This window comes from Chinchilla lanigera, unplaced genomic scaffold (genome assembly GCF_000276665.1).
Source record: "Chinchilla lanigera isolate Chin_1 unplaced genomic scaffold, ChiLan1.0 scaffold00013, whole genome shotgun sequence".
NCBI lineage: Eukaryota > Metazoa > Chordata > Mammalia > Rodentia > Chinchillidae > Chinchilla > Chinchilla lanigera.
In genome coordinates, this window is record NW_004955414.1 from 12,863,321 (window position 1) to 12,882,044 (window position 18,724).

Genomic DNA, 18,724 nt, shown 5'->3' on the forward strand with positions numbered 1-18,724 from the left:
GAGTCTCACTGAGTTCATGTGGGTGTGCATGTGTGTATTTTCTCTGTAATCTGAAAATTGGTCTTGGAGTCCACAAGCAGCACCTGCAGCTACCATAATTAAAATGAAATAATCTGCTTCCTTTAGTCCTCAGGGACAAAAGCTTTAAAAAAAAATCCATATTGTAAATGAACTCAAGGATGTAGTGAATCTTCTCTTCTCTCGCTGTTTACTTGCAACAAGTTTTATGGCTTTGCTTTTCTCTAGAGTCAGGGAAGAGAAGAGAATTAACCTTCACCGAGTGAGCATTTATCCTGACCCCAGGCACCGTGCTAGGTTACCCACCCTGCACAAAAGAGAATTTGAATACAGTGTCACTGCTTCCCATTATACCCACTTTCAGTATTGCATTGGCCTCAGATCACTCAACCTGGTCTGATTCTGTCCAGAGAGCTGGGAGGATTGGCATTATTAAGATGTTATTGAAGATGTTGGGGTATATAATTGGCTTGGATTAGAAACCAAAGCTCCTAGCAAAGCAACAAGGTGCAGTATTTTGTGCTAATGATTTACATGATAATGAGATGGATTTCAGAGGATTGGATGTGTTCTTGAAGGTGTTGCTTAAAGTCATTCTTCAAGCCAGGCTGGGAATAGAAAATCCCACAAGAGCTGCAGGCTCTGTGGTTTGTCTGGATCTCGAGGTAGCCAGTGTGGAAGGAGACAACACCGTGCCCTGGGAATTGGGAGGCAGTGGTCACTCCCAAGGAGCTCCTAGCGTACTGGAAAGAATGATATGAAGACAAGTAGTTACCAGACACTGGTCATAAGAGCAGGTCAAGGGTATAAACAACTTTCTATAGGTTGAGCCTCCTCTCCTCCCAAAATTCACTTTTTCAATTGGTAGCTTTATGAGGAGCAGAGCAACCTCACTGACAAAGCAAACGTCCAGAATGTGGAACATAAAACAAGAAGGAATTATCACACTGTTCCTTACTGTGAATGTACTTAAGGTCTGATACTTATTCTCTCTGATCCATTATTTTATTCCCATTTACTAATAAGGAGACAAGAAGCTGGGTCGTTTGTCCCAAGCTGCACAGCTGGTGACTGGTTGAGGGGTGACTCAGACCTGCTCGTTTTTCTCTTGTCCCCGCACTGGGCTTCTTCCCTGAAAATATGCACCCTTGATTGTCAAGGATATAGCACAGCTATAATCATGTTCCATGTTTAGAATGAGGAAATTTGTTTTCTATTCAAGAAAAAGAAAGGGAAATCTGAAGCTTTAATAGTCGGTGTCTTGATGAGAGTGACTCACAATCATCACCGCCAGGCTGCAGGTGCAAAGAGCCAGATCCCATGCTTTGAGAGCACACTGGGGAGTCCTCCCTCATCAGCCAGGTCAGCCTCTGGCTGAACGTCTGTGGTCTGGCAGAGAAACACTGGCTTTCTTCCTGACATTCTGCATGACCTCACAGGTTCCTATGGATCCAAAAGACATTCCTCTGAGTTTGTGAGTCCCCTGCTCCTGTCACCAGGGCTTAGCTGAGAAGGGAACTGGGAAGGTGAGTTCTCACCAGAGCGGAGGATGGTTTCCTGAATCTTTGACATGTTCTGCGAGGAACTATAGTCAGTGTTGCTTGGGATCCAACTCTAGGAGTGTCATGCCATCTTGATGAGCGGTTGCTTTGGGAGAAACCAATAGAAGCCAAGTTCTGTGTGCTAATTCTACCCAGACTCTCCTAAGGGCAGCCCAGGAACTAAGCATGTTGTACATACCCTAGAGCAAGTAGGAGGTGCCTGCAAACAGAGGGCAGGTGTGACAGGTGGAGAGATGTCATGTGCATGATCACGGCATGCTTTATGATTCACCTAAAAAGGAAAAGAGCAGGGTTTAGATCTTGCCTCCATTGCTTCCTAGCTGGGGGATTAAGGGCAAGCAGCTTAGCATTCCTCAAGCTGCCTTTCCTCATCAGCAAGTCAGAAAAGATAATGTTCAATGAGATCAGAACCCCTGACAGCCTCTTCAAAGCCTGGCACACAATCAGGAGCTTCCTGCCCCCAGGGCCTCCCCTCCCAATTCCTATTGAACAAGCTCTGCCAGTTTTGGCTTCATATAGCAGATCTCCAATTATGCCATGTCTCTGTTCAACAGTGCTCAGTGACTACCTTTTACTAACTGATGGCCATTGTCTGACCTGGCATTAAGGACCTGCCTGTTGAAGCTTTCATCCCTTCAGGTCTGATGTCCTCTACTTCCCGGCATACGGCCCACACACTGTGGAATGGGAAACACTTATCCTTTGTCACACCCTCCTCTCGTGCTCTTATTCCCTGGTGTGGGGAATATCCACACCAAATGCCATCTGTGGCAGAAAGCCAAGTTTAGTCAACATATTGTCCAGTAAGTCCTCTTTGAGCTGTCAACAAGGTGTTGTCTCCATCCACTGTCCTGTACTAGACTTGCTCTGTATCTCTGTTATAAACCGCCAATCCTACTTGCTCATTGTCACCATGCCTTGTTTCCTTTGCCAGCTTTCTGATGAGAGAATTTGTTTTTGAGTCCTCAGTGTCCTCCCCTAACACTCAGTATATGAATGAATGAGTGAACGAGTGAGTGCATGAATGCCATAATCCCTCCCTCACCAGATTCCGCCTCAGTGGAGTGCTGGCGCATAAACACTTCTAAAACACCGTCATAACCCGTGAGCATTTGGGTTTCATTAGCACTCATCATATGCTTATTGGCGGTACTTTGAAACAGAGGGAATATGAATGTGAGAATTGAAAAGGAAATAATCAGAAAAAGAGTTGAGGTTTTTCCCAGAAGTGATGGCCAAGATGAAGGTGGGAGAAGAGTAAGATCTATATTGTGCAGCTTCCTCCAGAGGGGAGGGAGGAAGTGCAGGTGAGAAGCCCACACAGAAAGCTTTCACGTGAAGGTCTGGGGTGGTCAGTGCAGTTTCATGACCTGGCCAAACATTTGCCCAAGCATTAAATCTCTAAACCACTGGATATGAGTAGGAGCACAGCAAGACCCTTGGGAACAAGGCCAAAAGGTTAAGTCCTAGGCACAGGAGATAGCGCTGTCACTTTGCCCGTGGTTGAAGCACAGCAAGGCAATTTCCTGCTCCTGTTCAAATTTGGGGGTTTAACTTCTAGAGAACATGGCATAGTAAACAGAAATTAAAGGTGCCATAGTCATTATTGCTCATTTGAGATGCTGTAATAATAGTTATGTCCTAATTAATACACTATATTTATCTTGAGCACAGTATAACTTAGAAGGACTTTTATAGGTTTACTTCTAGTCTTTGTTTCATGACTGTCCCAGCCCATCAGCTCTTCTGCCCCAAGGGTGTACGGGAGCCTGACCCCTGAGGGCAGAGAAGGGAGCTACACTGGTAGGAATGTGCCTGCCTAAGAGAGTTTTTCCTTGTTTAGAAGAATGAGAATTTGCAATAAAGAAACACATGAAATGCAGGTGAAACCAGCAAAATTTCACACTTGGAAGAAAAAAATTTTAATGGGAATTACTAGTAGTTCCACACCTGATAGTGACAATAATCAGACGTAATCACTTCTTAGCTAAGTTTCTAGGTATATTTGCCAAATGTGTACTTAGGGAACTTCTCAGAGAGTTAATTAAACACACACACACACATACACCCGTACACACACACACACACACACACACACACACACAGAATCTGATAACTAAAACTATCCTTCCTGCCCTACTCTGTTGCCTGTGGTCTTTTGTACACGAATGCATATTGTGTGTTAAGGGTGATGTGACACCAGGAAAGTGCATAGACCTTGAGTTGTTGAGGGTCTAGGCTGAAATCCCTGTTCCTCCTCTTGAAATGAATGACCTGAGGCAAATAACTTCAAATCTTTGAGCCTCTCACAACCCTTCTTTTGAGTGGGATAGATTCTGATGCTGTATTTATTTGACAAGCTTTTATTGTATAAAGGCATCTCCTTGCATATTGATGATACCACCAGGAGTCAGATTCATGTTGTAGAATTGTAGGGACAGAAAGAACCCAACATGTTGTCCAATTCAGAGTTTTCCTCCTTTGGATGAGGAACTGAGGCTCAAAGGGGGGAATCGATTTGCCAAAGGCCGCAGTAGGCAGGAGGAGCAGAACAGAACTCAGCTGTGTGAAGACCCCTGCCCAGGTGACTTCAGTACCCTGCATGGTACATCACAGCACAGCCTGGACCATTTCACAGGTTCACCCAAGAGAACTGAAGTGACGTGCTGGTCCCTAGGCCTCAGCCCCATGGCCCATGCTCCCTCCATCCACATCACAGCACACAATCAACCCTTTAATCATCAAATACTCAGTCTCTACTCTTCTCCAAGCCCCATGCTGGACACCTGCTTGCACAGAGGTTTGGTCTGCAGTCCCTGCCCTTGAGAAAACACACAGGCAAGTGATGACTATAAGATGAGACCATTAGCCCCATTGCACAAGATGCATAAGGGAGGAAGACACAACTGAGCCTCCCAGGGAGGCTGCAGAGAGTGTTTATGTGGGGTTTTCTGAGCATTTAGAACCTCACTTTCTTCTCTTCGTTGCTATGGGGCAGGGAGCAACTCCCGTTTCCCCACTGACATTCATGTATAATGACTACTGGAGAGAAGTCCATGGGAAAGTGTCGGGGGAGTCTTACCCCCTGCTCAGTCCAGTCTTTGTTCTCTGCTTCAACAGAAAGGACTCCTCCCTGTCCTCCAGGACCCGATGGCCGTGGAGAGAGGGCTACAGGGCCCGCGGATGCTGTGGACTTTTCGGATCATGCTGACATGGAGCCAGGTCAGTCCCCTCATCTGCTCTGGTTTGCAGTCATCAATGGCAAACCTGTGGCCTGCTTGGGAAATGCACCTTAGAATCTGAAAACATGCATAGTTTTTGTTGGAGGCTTTTGGCTCTAGCAATGTAAGAGGTGCAGGTCAGGCAAGAATGGCAGCAGACTTCTCAGGGACCAGGTGCAGAGGACTGGTAGGGGGGAAAAAGCTGCTGGAAACCAAGCAGGCAGCCACCACAGTAGGAAGGAGGGCAGGGTACACAGGGGTCCGCTGTCCATCCAGGGTGTGGTGGGGTGCTAACAACACTGAAGCAGAATTAGGTCCAGGACTGCAGAGGCAGTGGTGGCCGTCAGCGCCACTCTCGGGTCAATGAAATTAGAGTGAAGGACCTGGAGCTAGTGTTGAGGTCAGAGTATATTTGAGAAAGGGTGGAGGGAAGTGAGTGAGAGGCTGTAGGGAGACAAGTGGTCCAGAGGCCAGCGGATGCTGTGAAAGCTTGTCCTCACATCTGTACAGAACAGCATAGATCAAAACTGTAGGAAATTCCTGGATTGTTTGAGGAAAGCGGAACAATGTTTCAAGTTAGAAGGAAGGTGTCCCAGAGATGGGTAGAATTGTAAGTGGAGGCTGGCCACGTCAAAGGAGGCTGAGGAAGAAGAGGAAGGAGAAAGGAGACAGGGAGCCCTGTGTTGGAGGCCTACTGTGCACTTGCTCATGCCAAGCCCTGTTTCTTATCCCCTGAGCAATCTTGTAAAGTATGAGTCTTGTTAGAGTCTTTGGTACTGCAGTAATAAATTAACTCCAGAATCACAGTGGCTTCACCCAGCTGAGTTATATTTCTTACACGTGCTCTATGTCTAGCCCAGATAAGTGAAGAGCCTGAGTCTGTTTAGTGTCTCAGGGGCCAGGTTGATGAGAGCTCTGCTCTACTGTAAATGTATCACCTGGAGTCCATGGCCACCATAGTCTCTGCAGCAGAGGAAGAGAGAGTTGGAAGTTGTTGGCTGTTAAATGCTTCAGTCCAGATGTGATACATAGCCCACTGTCCAAAATTATTCCTGTGGACCTTGTCTGATTTCTAGAATTCTGGGGAATGTGAGAAAGACATGCATATTTGATGAGCTCTCACTGTCTTTGCCAGGGTAGATATTATTATTTCCATTTTACAGTCAGGAGCTGAGGCTCAGATACATTAACTCTCTTGTCCAAGGTCTCATGACTAAAAACTGCTGAGGCCTGGACCTTACGTCACCTCTGCCTCAATCATTTATCTGTTCACCAAAGGCATAATGAACAGTTACTATAGGCCAGCAAAGGTGCCTCTGCTGTCTGCCTGAAGAATGTGCAGAGGAATGCTCTGAGACAGAGAAATGCTCCACATGAGGATAGATGGCTCTCTACTTTACATTGTTCCTTCCTAGATCCTTTAAGACTTTTAGCTTTTCATAGAAAGCAACAAGTAAAGCAAAGTCATGTTCACTGAGGCACTGGACCAAGGACCTGATTGATACAACTCACTTAACTCCCATAACTCCATGAGGCAGTAACAAGAGCAGAAAATGGAGTGTGGCTCAGCAAGGTAAGGGGAGAGCTGAAGGTCCCCCTTCGTTCCCATCCATGCTCATGGGCGATCATGACTTGAAAGTTATAATCAAAAGGTCATTGAGTCTAGTCCCCACTCCACTGAAACCCAGGAAGTGTGATTTCTTCCTGTCTGACTTGGGCTTTCCCTCCCTGGCTCCCCCATGTCCTGCATGAGTCACAGCCCTGGGGACCTATCTTCTAGCTCTACCAGAAGGACCCCTTAGGAGCCCACTGAGCAGTTTTGTCATCTCCGTGCTGGTGCCACCCGCAGAGCTGGACTTGAGTGAGGCTTGCTGAACTCATCCATGTCAAGGGAGGGAGGGGAAACATTTTGCACAGCTGCTAGGTAGAAGGATCCAAGTCTGACAGGATGGGGCTGAATCTCAGCCTTAGCCTGGACAGATTCTTCCCCTAGACATTCTGGGGAATGTTTTAAGGACATGCATATTTGATGTCTTTTCTCTCCCGTCTTACAGCCAATCATGCTGCCCCTTGTACTCTGTGCTGTGTTGACACTGATCAATCACTTTTCTCCCTTCTCCAGCCCCGTGGCCACCTCCTTTGTCCCTACACTGGCCCCAGCCACCACCTCAGCCTCGCATTAGGGCAGTAGTTCTGCTGTTCCTTCCCCTCCTCTATCTAGCAGGAAAGCATTGGTCAAAGCATCTCCCAGGTCACGACACTCCCCACCTTAAGGCCCTCCCACTTCTACCAGGACTTACAGGCTCCTCCTCCCTCCCACTGTGTCCCACCTGCTCTGCCTTGTGGTTGGCCTCTTTGCTCTTTTGTGGACCATAAACACACCCTGCTTCAGGGTGCAAAGCATAGGACCTTTTCCAGCCTTGGGGGAAACTCTTCCAGCTGAAGAACAGCAGCAAAGAGACTCAAAATCACCATCCAAGTGAGCAGAGCACACAGGCTAAAAGGCCAGAGCAATGGGAAGGGGCATGATGGAGCAAGGGCAGGGCCCCCCTGACCCCTTGTGAGAGAATGGTCCTCCTTGCCCAGGTCTCCCTGAGACTCTCCTCGGTTTGAAGTTTTCTATGTAGCATTCATCCACAGGGTACATTACTAGACAGGTTTATCTACTTCTGACTTGTCCCATTGAATGTAAGCTCCATGACAGCAGGGTCTTACTTTGCATTGTTCCCTGCAGTGCCTTCATACCTGGCAGGTGGAAGGCACTCCAGAAGTGCAGGTTGAACAAGTGAGTGAATAAATAAATAATTAAACACTGGATTTCACTGTTATTTAGTCCATGCTGTGCCCTCTTCTCTTGCTGGGATGTCCCTAATGTGCTTTTCCTGCCCACGAAGTTGAAGTCACTGCAGTGCATTACACACAGGCGTTATCATCTATCTCTGTGAGCTGGGGCGGGAATAGCTCTTCCTCTTTGAGCCTCCCACCCCTGCTGCACAGTGAGGACCCAGTTGCTCACCGTTGGCCTGAGCTGCGTGGACCAGAGCTCCAGTTGGGATCGCAGCTCTGGGCCCCTTTCCTCCTCCCCTGCATGTCCCCTTCGCCCCACCATCAGGCTACAGGAGTCCTCGTTGCCAGCTCTGCCTCTTCCTGCTTAACGCCCGCCTTGGAGATCAGGAAGAGGAGGCAAATGGGACACTAATGAGATTCAGAGAGAAAACTAAGTCAGGAGGTGTTGCAAACACCGCGGAGGAGGGAGACGTGATTTAAAAGTATCTCTCCTGGGTGGGAAGGGAACAGGGGGGTAAACAGCCTGAGTTAGCCTCGCACAAAGCCAACCCTGACACCCACCCAGGGTGCCCTAGGGGCTTCACTTTACAATCTTCCAATTGGCTTTTGGATTGATAGACTCATTCATTTATCCATGCCTTCCCAACCCCTTGCCAGAAAGCATTTGACTGGGTTAATGATTTAAAATTAGCTAATTAATGAAGACCAAAATATTTAATACAAATACTAAGGTGGAAAGTCAGGAAGGGAAAGGGGAAGGTGGGAAGAAAAAGAGACTGTCAGGCTACTTGGGAAAGGGGTTCCTGGGAAAGAGATTGCAAACCAGTGCCTTGAGGATGGGACAGGCACTGTGACAAGCTAGCTAGTGGGGTCATAGCCCTTCAGTAATGGAAAATCTTTGGTCAGATAATAGTAATAACAGCCAGTGTTTCAGATACTTATGGATCCAATGTCCACCCCTTTGGTTATAGGCCTTGACAGTTGCATGCCAACGACCCCACAGGGAGTTTTCCTTGGGCTCTCAGTAAACACTATCAGCACTCTGTAAGGTGTTCCCTTGAATCCCTGAGGCTACTGAGGCACAGAGATGCTGAGTTCTCTCTTCACCAGGTAATGCTGGGACAACTGGATATCCACATAGAAGCATGAAGTTGGATCCTCACACTATATAGAAAAGTTAACTCAAAATGAGCTGTCCACCCAAATCTAAAGGCTAAAATTACAAACCTTTAAATCATACATGTAAATGTTCATGACCTTGGATTAGGCAATGGTTTGGCATTTACAGAAAGGGGGAGGGGCAATAAAATAGATAAACTGGGTTTCTTCAAAATTAAAAAGTTTTGTGCTTCAAAGACCATCATCAAGAAAGTGAAAAGGCAGCCACAAAATGAGAGAAAATACTTGCAAATCCTATATCTGTTCAGGCACATGTATCCACAATATATAAAGAACACAGTTCAGCAACAGAAGGACAAACAGCATAATTTAAAAAATGGACAAAGAACTTGAATAGACAGTTATCGGGAAAGTACAGAAATGGCCAGGACACATACTTTTTAAATGTTCAACATCTTTAGACAACAGGAAAAATGCAAATCAGAGACTGAGTTATTTGTGGGGCCCAGCTTTTCTGACATGAAAGCCCTTTTACACAACTCCCTGAGGCTAGGGAAGGGATCACCCCAAAGAGGGTAGGGGGCAGGGCTTTCCTGAACCCCCTGTGAGGCGAGGGTGATGGGAAAATGATCCGCCATGGCATCATTGGACCATTGGTCTAGTTTTCAGAGGAAAGAGAAGAGATAGTGACCAGGAAATGTCAGGTTTAGACAAAAGCATCTGGCCAGGGATAGGATGCCTAGAGACTTTTTCCCCAGTAAACAGTAGAAATTGCAAAACAATACCTTTGTTTTCCCCACTCCCTTCTTCAGAGCCCGCCCCAAAGCAGTAGTTTTCTGGTTTCAGGACCCTTTTTACTCTTCAATAATATTGAAGAACCCAAAGGGATTTTGTTTATATGGATTGTTTCTGTACTGAGTTATGTCACACGGTAATTAGCACTGAAAACCATGTTCAAACTGTAATTTGCAACTTATTTAACACAAAATAGTAAGTCTTTACATTAATATTAATAACATATTTCTATGAAAACTAATTTTTCCAAAAAGGCAAAAATGGCATGGCATTGTTATCCATTTTGGTAACGTTCTTTACTCATTGGCTCACTAGCAGATGCACCTGCTTCTCGATTAGCTGGATACTGAATCCCCTGAATATTCAGAGAGAATACGAAGGGAAGGAGTAATTGATGGTATGGTATTAAAACGGATAGCACTGACCTCACTGACTTTGTGGAAAGGTCTTGGAAACCCACAGGGATCTCTGGACCACACTTTGAGAACTGTGGGTACAGAGGTGAGATCCTGACTGCAGACTTCCTAGGGAACGGGGAGGGAGTCACTGTGAATCCAGCAGAGAGGGAGCAAAGTGGGAACAGCCTCAGAGGAGAAGTAACAAGATTTCTCCTGAAATTAAGCCTGGCTGCCCTAGGGAGACCTTGGCCTTAGCACCTCATATTCGCCCACCCCATCCTGGGCCTTTTAGTGAAACCTCATGCTTTAAGGTGGAGTTGGAAAGCCTTCTGTGCCACACTTACCACTTAGGCTGAGTGAAGCTCGCTTCTGCACCCGGCACCTGGTGGCTGCCGCTAGTATGAGCATTTAGGCAGAAGAGTGGCGGGAGAGCAGGTCCCAGAGGAGGCTGAGGCCTGTGAGAAGAAAGTGTGGGCTGTCAGGGGGAAGTGTTAGTAAGGAAGTAACACTTGATTGTTGCCTAAGAAGTGAAAACCCATCGAATGTTGGTGCACAAGCATCTCCAGCTGAGGATATACAAATGTATATATACAGGGGACTGCAGTAACCCACAGACAGATCAAAGCCACCCACAGTTAACTCTAATACATAGCAAATAAAGTGATGTCTGGAATCCAGAACAGAAAGGAAAGTGAGAAATACAGGGAGGAAGGAAACTAATAGCCCATTGAGTGCTCACCATATCCCAGGTATTCACCATGTTATCTTACTATCATGGGAATATGGTGGTATTCTCCCAATTTACAGATGAACAAACGGAGGCATTTTCTTCCTAATAAGGATACCTTGATTGTAAATGGTAGCACTGAGATTCAAACTTCAAACTCAAGCCAGTCTGATAGAATCCCACCCTCCATATCTGCTTTTCTTAGTACTCTCAAAAGCTTGGTGACATTGGTTTGGCCTTGAGTATGTACTGCTATGCCCTGCTGTTTTAAGACATGTATTTCTGTCATATACTTCCAAGCACATGCTTTAGCTCTTGGACAGTTTAACAGAACACCAATAATGCTTCTTTGTTCCATCCTTTGATGTCTACTGTGGCAGCTTCTACATACACAGCAATCAGTAAGCTCCACTTCTGTATTGCGTCCTTTTCATTGAAGACCACAAGTAAGATGTAAACACTAGTTATTATTAACAAGAGCTACTCACAAAGAGTGACTCACAAGTTACCTAGTGGTTAGACCCTGTCAGAGGTGTCTGTCTTGGCCAAGTGGTGGAAATATGGGAAGTCAAAGAGACTGGGATAGATATCTTTTTTCTTAGGGTAAATTTGGAGAAATAATGCTAAATGGAGCATTCTAGTTCCTGTATGAATAATAAGGCAAATAAGCCTTATGCTGCTGAGAATGGATTGTCACATATACACCAGTGATATCAGCTAAAGCGTGGATAAATGGGCATTGTCTGAACTCTTCTACAGGTTAGTATCTGTGCTGGGCTCATTGTGTGTTTTATCATTATGAAAGCCTGTATATGTTTGACTCTGTGAGAGAAGAATGCAAGGTCTCCATTTTCAAGGGATGCATTGCTGTGAGGTGATGAAGCTGAGGTCCGGAGTCAGGTCTACTTGGGTCATCCTTTGGACACACGACACCGTCCTCTCCATGGGAGAAAATGCTGAGTCTGCTCCCAGCAGGAGCCCTGCTCTGGCTCTGAGGTGTAGCCGTCCTCAGCAATGCTACAGTGGCCAGGACAGCCTCGCCCTGGTTTCAGACCATGTCCATCTTGCTAGGTGGCTTTCTCTCCCTGAGTCTGCATCTCCAAGATACTTGGCATGCCACCACCCTCCCACAGCACCATGATCTTCCAACACCCAGGATTTGTTTAACTATAATGTTCCTGGACTAAATGAAGACACGAATATTCTTAGGGGGAAAGAGGGAGCAGTGAACCTGAGATGAAATCCCAGAAGTCTCAGATGGAGCTCTGAAGCCATGGGTTCCCTGTTTGCTTGAATAAGGAACCCTGTGCGGGAAGAATTTCTGGTGCCAGCCTCTTGTGCTTTGGGAAACAATGACGAGGCAGAGTGTGGAATGCTCCCCTTCCCAGAGGCCTGTCAGGGATAGAGTTAGCAGAGGGTATCCAACCACTGCTGCAGATGGAAATGCCTTAATGTGATACTGATTTTCCTACCCCATGTCCTCAGAGCAACACTGCTACCCAGTCCTGCATGCGCAGTGAAAATGATCACAGAGCCAGTTAGCTATTTCTGAGCTGAATGCCTAGTTTATTTCCAAATGGGAAGGTTGGTGTCATCACCTTTGGAGGACTCAATCACCAAGTCACAGGATTTGCTCCCTGTTGACAATTGCATCTTCAGCTGCACACCTCAGCAGCCTGGTTAGCCAAAACACTGAGGCAATGGACTAGGGACCTATTTCCAAGGCTATGGACCTCTATCACTGATTGCCTTGACTTACCCACTGTGAAATGAATGTATTTCTTCCAGCTTCCATTGCTTTCCAGTATTCCCCTTGTAGAAAGAGCCATGAGTCAACAAGAACCACAGAATCCTTTGCCTCTTTGAATTCTATGCATAGAAAAAAAGGCAAGCGTGCAAAAAACACTTCAGGGGTACAAAGAGACATTTGTTGAGGACCTATTAGATGTCAACTACTGTGCTAGGTATTTCATGGTCCATTTAGCCCTCACAACAGTCCAGCAAAGTAAATGTTGTTATTTCTGATTCACAGATGGATCCTTGGAGCTCAGAGAGGGTCAGTGGCTTTAAGTATATAGCTTGGAAGTGAAGGAAGCTGGAATATTTCCACAATGTTTATTGAGTGTCCATGTTAGCTTCTGGGATGCAGAGATGGATATGTCACAATCCTTCCATTTATGGACAAGGACCTTTTACAGATGGTGACCATACACTATAAAGCTGCTTTAGCAGAATAAAGCTAATTGCAAGGGAACCAACCCAGACTTGGGTGGGTAAGACTGGACACATCCCATGAGATGTGGTTACAAGGGATAGAAAGTAGGAGTCTAGAAACAGAGAGATCACAAGTTGCCAATCCCCCGAAAGAAAACATTAGCCCTCAGAGAACTGGTCCAGCTGACTTTCTTTTCCTGGTCATCGGCTGTGGGTGAGGACTGTCCTCTCCTAACCCAGGGACCACTTTGAGAAGCACTAGTACAACCCATGCATTCTCAACAGGGGCACTCTCTTCTCTCAGGGATGAAATTCTTTCCTGGGGATGAAAAAAAGTCTTAGTTAATGTAATGGTTTGTGATCTTCCAAAGGGCCATGCTATGTAAACAGACATGTAGTAGACCCTTGGTATTGAAATCTTTTTTTTATTTTAAAGAGAAAAAAAAATAACAGCAAAATACCAAAAAATAAAACAAAGCAAAAGCAATAAAAATGATACAGGGCTTCAGAACAAAACAATAAGAATTAACAGTGGTTGTTATATTACATACTGTTATCTTCAACGAAGTTGCTCAGATTACCAGTTGTAGTAATGCAAGATTGATCAAAACATTAAAGAGAATAAAAAATAAAAACAAAAGCCCCACTAGAAACAATACAGAGTTTCACTCGACAAGATGGTAGGAATTCACCAATGGTTGTATATTGCATATTATTGTCTTCAAATTAGCTGTTCAGATTACCAGATATAAGCATGAAAAATTGGTCAAAAAGAAAAAAATTAGGCATGAACTGTTCCTTTCAATAAACCATTAGACTTCAACAGTACAGTTATCATCTACCTATATATATATATATATAAAGAATTCTATAAAGGCTCCATCACTGTTGGCTTGGGAAAAGTTATAAGGAAAAGAAAGTTTAGAACCACTGATGACTGAGTGAGCAGTGGCATTGAAGCCAAATACACTTAAATTCAAATACTTTCTCCCTTCTTAAAAACCTGTATGCCTGAAGACAAGTTAATTTCACTGTAGCTTAGTTTCTTTGTCTGCAAAGTAGGATACAAACACTTCCCCTCTCAAGACTGTTCTGAGGGTTAAATGAAGTAAGGCACATATCACATCCCAGAGCTCTAATGGAAGAATAGAGTGATCAGTTCAGGTGATAAAAGATTTCCTGGTTCTTCCTTCACAGACACAGTGAATAGACATTCTACTGAAGTTGAGATATCCAGGTAGAATTCAAGGTTACTAGTGGTTTGTCTTTTAAGGGGAATAATGTGGAGTTTTCCCCCTGGATTACCAGTTAATTCAAGGAGATTCACTTGAGGTCCTGATCTCCAAGATCTCTGATATCAGTGAGGAAAGAGATGGCTGGTCCCGAGCCCAGGATGCGGCGATGTGATGGGAGAGGGTGGTCTGTGGCGGGAGGCTCAGAGGCAACAGGAGAATTGAGAAGGGGAGGCTGGGTCCCCCTCAGGCACCTTACACTGCTGCTTCCCTCTGCCTGCAGCCTCTTGCCCCGGAGGAAAGCATGGTTCAGAACTGCCTGGATAAGACCTGGTACATTAGAGGCTCTCATTGTCTACACGTTGAATGATTAACTTTCTGCCCCCAGTAATTACATTATTAAATAATGAGTTATGTATTTTACTGCATTCCCTCTCATCCCTCAAAGCAGCTCAGCTGTTACTGCATCATCTTCATTATCCCCATTTTATAGGTGAGGAGACTGGGGCTAACAGGAGTTAGGGCAGTGCCACAGATGCCCAGACTTCAGAGCCAGGGTGACTAACTCACCCCGCGGGTCTCCTGGCCCTGGGCCTGCATCCACGCTCCTTTCCTGGACCTTCAGGGTGACCCTGAGGCTGATTCAGTTCTGAGTCCCCTGCTTGGTTCTGGGAAGGGAGGGATGAGCTTTCCTTCCAGGCAGTGAGAGGGAAGGAGCCACCGTTCCTGCATGGCTGCACCCCTGACTCCCATCTCAGCCTTTCCAAACTGGGTGTCACAGGAGGGTCACCTCTGCCACATCCCTGAAATGCAGAAGACAGCAAACCCAGCCTGGCAAACCAGGGGCTGCATTTGTACTCAGCAAAGCCAGGCCGAGGGGCCTCTTTCTGCCAGCAGCTCTGTCTCCTGTACAGGGCCTGTCTTCTGTGGCGAGGAATGGTGTCTGAGCAGTGCATTATCTCCACACGCAGTATGTCAGGGTGCGGGCCCAGCAAATTCAGCGTGGCCAGGAGAATGTTCTGCAGCTCTTCAGCCTCCTGCCTGCCCAGCCACCTCACAACAAACCCACTGAAAAGTGGGTGTTGTTGCTGCCGTCTCTTTTGGAGAGATGAAAGTCAGCTCAGCCCTGGCACTGTGAGTTCTCCAGTAAGAGATGGAGGGAAATTGATGTCGTTTCACCCAACTTCCTCTGCCAAACTCCGCCCAAAGAGAACAGGAGCTTCCCACCCTACAGCTCATTCAGGTGACAATTGACAGAGGTAGGGCATGAACCAGAGCTCACTGGCTGCAAAGGACACATCTTCCTTCCATGACATCTGTGGAGAGGAGAGAAGGGGTGTGCCATGGTCTGGAGCTGGATGGCCACATAGGTCCAGAGCAGCAGGTAGGACCTGGGAGCCTCAAATACAACACCCAGGTTTGGGGACGCTTGCTGTTCAGGTCTCCTGGCGCTATGTCTTGTCGTGGGGGCCAAGCGATGTTCTCTGATCCAGCCTTGCACAGGGAGGGTCAGAGTGGGGAGACGGAGCTGAGTTGGTCAAGATGGAGCTCAGTGGGTCTGGAATGTTGGAGAAAGACTGCTTCCTGTGTGGGCGAGCAGCCTCACCTTGTGCCTGCAGTTATGGAAAGGGTGTTGTCTAATTCTCTAAAGCAGGCTTAATTTTAGTTCTCCAAAATGTTAACATGCAAAATGAGGGAAAGACTCAGGAAAAAAGCCTAAGCAGCTATAAACCAAGATGTTTGTTCAGAAATGTGGAGCAGCGTGCCTGAGGTGGCTCTGGGATAGTGCTCTGCAGAGACTTGCCTGTGATCCTCTCCTTAGTGACTTTCAGTGGCTTTCCATTCCTCTCCTGAAGAAGCCTGAACTTCCCATTGGATCTTAGCCTTTCCCAGGAGATTTATTGCAGATGGTAAGTTGCTCAGGCTCTGAATTCAAGTCTTGGTGTCACTTCTCCCACTTCTCTTTGGTTTGTTTGGTTGGTTGATTTTGAGACAGGGCACACTGTGCCACCCAGACTTGCAGCAAACCCACAGCAATCCTTCGGCCTCAGCCTTCCGAGTGATGGGATTACTGGCCTGTGCCACCATACCCAGCTTCTTCTGCTTCTCAAGGGTCACTTGGAACAAGTTCCTTAACCACCCTGTGTTTCTATAACTCTGGGTGCAAAACTGATGCAGTAATAATAATAAGTAGTGTTATTGTTATTAAGACCTAGAGTCCTGGCACAGCGCCTGGCTCATGTGAACACTCCCAGCCTGTTCAGTATCGATGCTCTTAGCAGCGCTGGCATTAGATAATGAGAAATTCATGATAAATGTTTACAAGAATTTAGGCAAAGAAGGTTAAAGCTGCATGGGGAGGTTTGTGGGAATTACACAGGAAGCCAGGGCTCCACCTGTCTCCTCTGCACCTGGAAGACACAGGTAGTAACAGAGCCTCATTATCTACCTGCTGCAACAAAATCCCCAACATTTTTTTTACCTCAAGTTAGAAGAAAGTGACTAGACATTGCAACTGCCGTCCTCTACTCCAGCACTGTACTGGAAGCCATTTGCTGCAGATGCAGATCTTTCTCAGGGCCTGTGGGAGATGCCAGAGGTCATTCTGTCCCTCCCCTCTTGAGCACTGTCACCTTTTCTTAATGTATTCTTTGTGATTTTTTCCATTTCAAGAGCAGCCCACTCACACATACTCAGACAGAGAGAGGGTGACATGACCCAGGCTCCTCGCAAACACCTGCCCCAGAAGCTGAAAGACTCAGACAGTTTTTGATATAGTGTGAGTCCTAGAAACAAATGTGCATCCCAGCCCCACTTCCTAAGTACCAGACTGGCCAGTCACTCACAGGGAGTTGGCCTCCAGTGACCTGCATTCTGGGTTGTCCTAGCTTCAGCATGTGGCTGCACAAGGCTGACATGATGTTAGAGTTGGAGCTGCCTTCTTTCTCTCCTCCTTCCTCTGTTTCAATTAAGGAATTTAAAAAAGCATTTAAACAAAAGTGGGATAAAGAATGCAATGGAAATCTGTATGTCTGCCACCTAATAGAAGAATTAAAACAGTGTAGGTATTGCAAGCAGGGTTGACAGAATCGTAGGAAAAGGATAGAAGAGAGGTGGGTGGGGTTCAAACAGAAGAACAGGAGAGCTCTATGCAGTGATGGATATGCTCTGTGTCTTGACTGTGGGGATGAAAACACAAACAAGTACAGGTGACAAAACCATGTAGAACTTCACGCATGTGCACAAAAGCACAAGTAAAACTGGCGAATGCGAGTAAGATTGGTGGATTGTATCAATATCCATATCCTGGTTATAATAGGATTTTATGCTTTTGCAAGATTTTACCATAGAAGAAACTGGGACAAGTATGCAGGGGATCTCTTTGTACTGAATTACATGTGAGTCCATAATTATTTCAATATAAATTTCAAGTAAAAATAAGATAAGGCAAGTAACTTTTCAAAAGAAACATTACAAGTGCAATCCAAGGCTCCGCTGTGCCCCACTGACTCATCCTTCCCCTTCCTAAGAAGGAACCAGTATCCAAAACTAGTATTAATCATTCCCACAGGTTTTTAGGTAAAATACATGCCTAGCACATAACAGGAACTTGAGCTTTGTTGAATGAATGAATGAATGAATGAATGAATGAATGAATGAATGAAAAATAATAATATTAGTTTCACTTGGGAGCATCCAGGTTGCTATCTCTTTATTTCTTTCAGTCTTAATATTCAATAATTGCTTTTAAAATAGCTTGAGACACCACTGACATGTCACACAATTTACTCATTTAAAGTGAATGTGTCAGTGGTCACCAGTATATTCACAGTCATGCAGCCAATTCTTGAGCGTTTTCATTACTTCCAAAAGAACCCATACTCATTAGCAGTCATTCTAGACTTCGCCCTAACTTAGGCCCACCCCCAGTTCTAGGGTCAGTAGACCTCCCGCCCACTCCCACTGAGGTTTCTGAGGTTGACAGCCTTAAGTAGCCATTCATCAACTCTTTGTCTCTCTGGATTTGCGTGTACAGGACATTTCATATAAATGGAATCATACAGAATGTATCCTTTTGTGACAGCTGCTTTCCACTTAGCATGTTTTCCAGACTCATCCACTTTGTACTGTTTCAATATTTCAAAGATTTTTCCATTGTATTGATAAACCATGTTATGTTTATGCATGGATCAGCCAGTGGGCATTTAGGTTGCTCTCACTATTTTGCTATATAATAATGCTGCTATACAAATTTGGGTGACAACTGCTGTGTAGGTATATGTTCTTCATGTCTCTTGGGCAGATATCTAGTTCATCATGGGAGGAACCCTCAGACTGTTTTCAAGTGGTTGGAGCAATTTAATTTCCCCCAGCAGGGTACTGGGCATTCCAGTTTCTCCTCATCCTTGCCAAAATTTACTATTGTCTTTCTTTATCCTTATCACTGGACTATGGGTCTTTGAATCAAGCAACCTGGGTTAGAATTCCAGTTTTGCTGTTTTCTAGTTATTGATGTAATAATTAACTTTCTCTCCATCTTCTCCCTTAGTCAAATGAGAACAGTCATACCCACCTGGAAGGACAGCTATGAAGACAGATCAAAGGACAATGGGATTGGAAAGCCTTCACCCACTGTGGGTTGCAGTTTAGT

The 18,724-nt window shown here is 45.6% G+C and overlaps 1 protein-coding gene across 4 annotated transcripts in view; it reads left to right on the plus strand.

Annotated features, from left to right (window-relative positions):
• The window catches only part of Tenm4 (teneurin transmembrane protein 4), a 715,396-nt gene that overhangs the window by 214,193 nt on the left and 482,479 nt on the right, over window positions 1-18,724 (plus strand). For all 4 annotated transcript variants that reach the window (XM_013511959.1, XM_013511956.1, XM_013511957.1 and 1 more), the window contains one exon: window positions 4,701-4,802. Coding sequence is in view for 3 of the 4 variants with exons in the window: in XM_013511955.1 (XP_013367409.1) it covers window positions 4,701-4,802 (102 nt within the window). In the remaining variant the exon portion in view is untranslated. The remainder of the gene's footprint in view (window positions 1-4,700; window positions 4,803-18,724) is intronic.